This window comes from Phaethon lepturus, unplaced genomic scaffold, assembly GCF_000687285.1.
Source record: "Phaethon lepturus isolate BGI_N335 unplaced genomic scaffold, ASM68728v1 scaffold44076, whole genome shotgun sequence".
Classification (NCBI taxonomy): Eukaryota; Metazoa; Chordata; class Aves; order Phaethontiformes; family Phaethontidae; genus Phaethon; species Phaethon lepturus.
The window spans coordinates 401-1,528 of NW_010544883.1; the positions used below are offsets into that span (position 1 = coordinate 401).

Here is a 1,128-nt window from a genome sequence, read left to right on the forward strand (position 1 = left end):
TTTCCCCCTCCTTTTTCCCCCTTTGCTTTTGATTTTGCCACAGACGCTCAGAAATGTGAGCTGATCTGCCTGTCCGAGGGAACGGGGGACGTGGTGTTCATGAATCAGGTTGTCCACGATGGTACCCGGTGCAGCTACCGAGACCCCTACAGCATCTGCGTCCGGGGCGAGTGCGTGGTGAGGAGCTGACGTCCCCGTCCTTTGCCTGTCCAGGAGAGAGCTTGTGCATCCCCTTGACTCACTACCCCTTGGGGACGTGTATTTTTAGCCCGGGGACCGACCCTGTGTGCAGCAAAGGGCTACGGGGATGGCGGAGCCGTGGGCTGGGCTGCGGGGATGTAACCCCGTGCTTGTCTTCTCTTCTCCGCGGGTGCCAGCACGTCGGCTGTGACAAGGAGGTCGGCTCCCTGAAGCAGGACGACAAGTGCGGGGTCTGTGGGGGGGACAACTCCCACTGCCGGACGGTGAAGGGCACGCTGGCCAAGACCCCCAAGCAGCCGGGTGAGCGGGCTGGATGGGATTGGGCGCGGGTCAGGGTCAGCCGGATTCACACGTGGGTGTGTGTCCGGTTGGAGCAAACCTGCTCTTTCTCTTCCCTCCATCCATCCTCCCTCCTTTTCAGCGGGTGTTTTGAAGATGTTTGAGATTCCGGCTGGGGCGAGGCACCTTCAGATAGAAGAGATGGAGCCGGCGTCCCACAGCATCGGTACGCCGTAGTTCACCTCTCCCTTCAGCCGCTACTTCTTTCTCAGCCCTATTCGGACAATTCCCACCCCAAGGGTCTTACTTGGGTCATTCCAGTCCTTCAAAGGCAGTGACCAGAGGAAATGACCTTGAAATACCTCTTTTCTCCTCCAGCTGTTAAGAATCAAGCCACGGGTAACTTCATCCTCAATGCCAAGGGCAAGGAAGCCAAAAGCCAAGTGTTCATTGAGATGGGCTTGGAGTGGGAATACGCTGTTGAACATGGCAAGGAGAGCTTGAAAACCAGCGGTCCTCTGCACGAGGCCATCAGCGTTTTGGTAAGCCTGGCTGACACATCCTCCGGGGGGTGCTGGCGATGACCATCGCAGAGAGAAGGTGGTCTGAGATGGGATGTAGGAGGTGATGGAAGGACTTTGGTAGGGA

The 1,128-nt window shown here is 57.9% G+C and overlaps 1 protein-coding gene across 1 annotated transcript in view; it reads left to right on the top strand.

Moving 5' to 3' along the window:
• Positions 1–43: 43 nt before the first annotated feature.
• The window catches only part of LOC104622130 (A disintegrin and metalloproteinase with thrombospondin motifs 14-like), a gene marked incomplete at both ends in the record, with an annotated part of 1,873 nt that continues 788 nt past the window's right edge, over positions 44–1,128 (top strand). Inside the window, 4 exons of the mRNA XM_010288803.1 lie at positions 44–177; positions 378–501; positions 623–706; positions 859–1,022. Coding sequence (XP_010287105.1) covers positions 44–177; positions 378–501; positions 623–706; positions 859–1,022 — 506 coding nt within the window. The remainder of the gene's footprint in view (positions 178–377; positions 502–622; positions 707–858; positions 1,023–1,128) is intronic.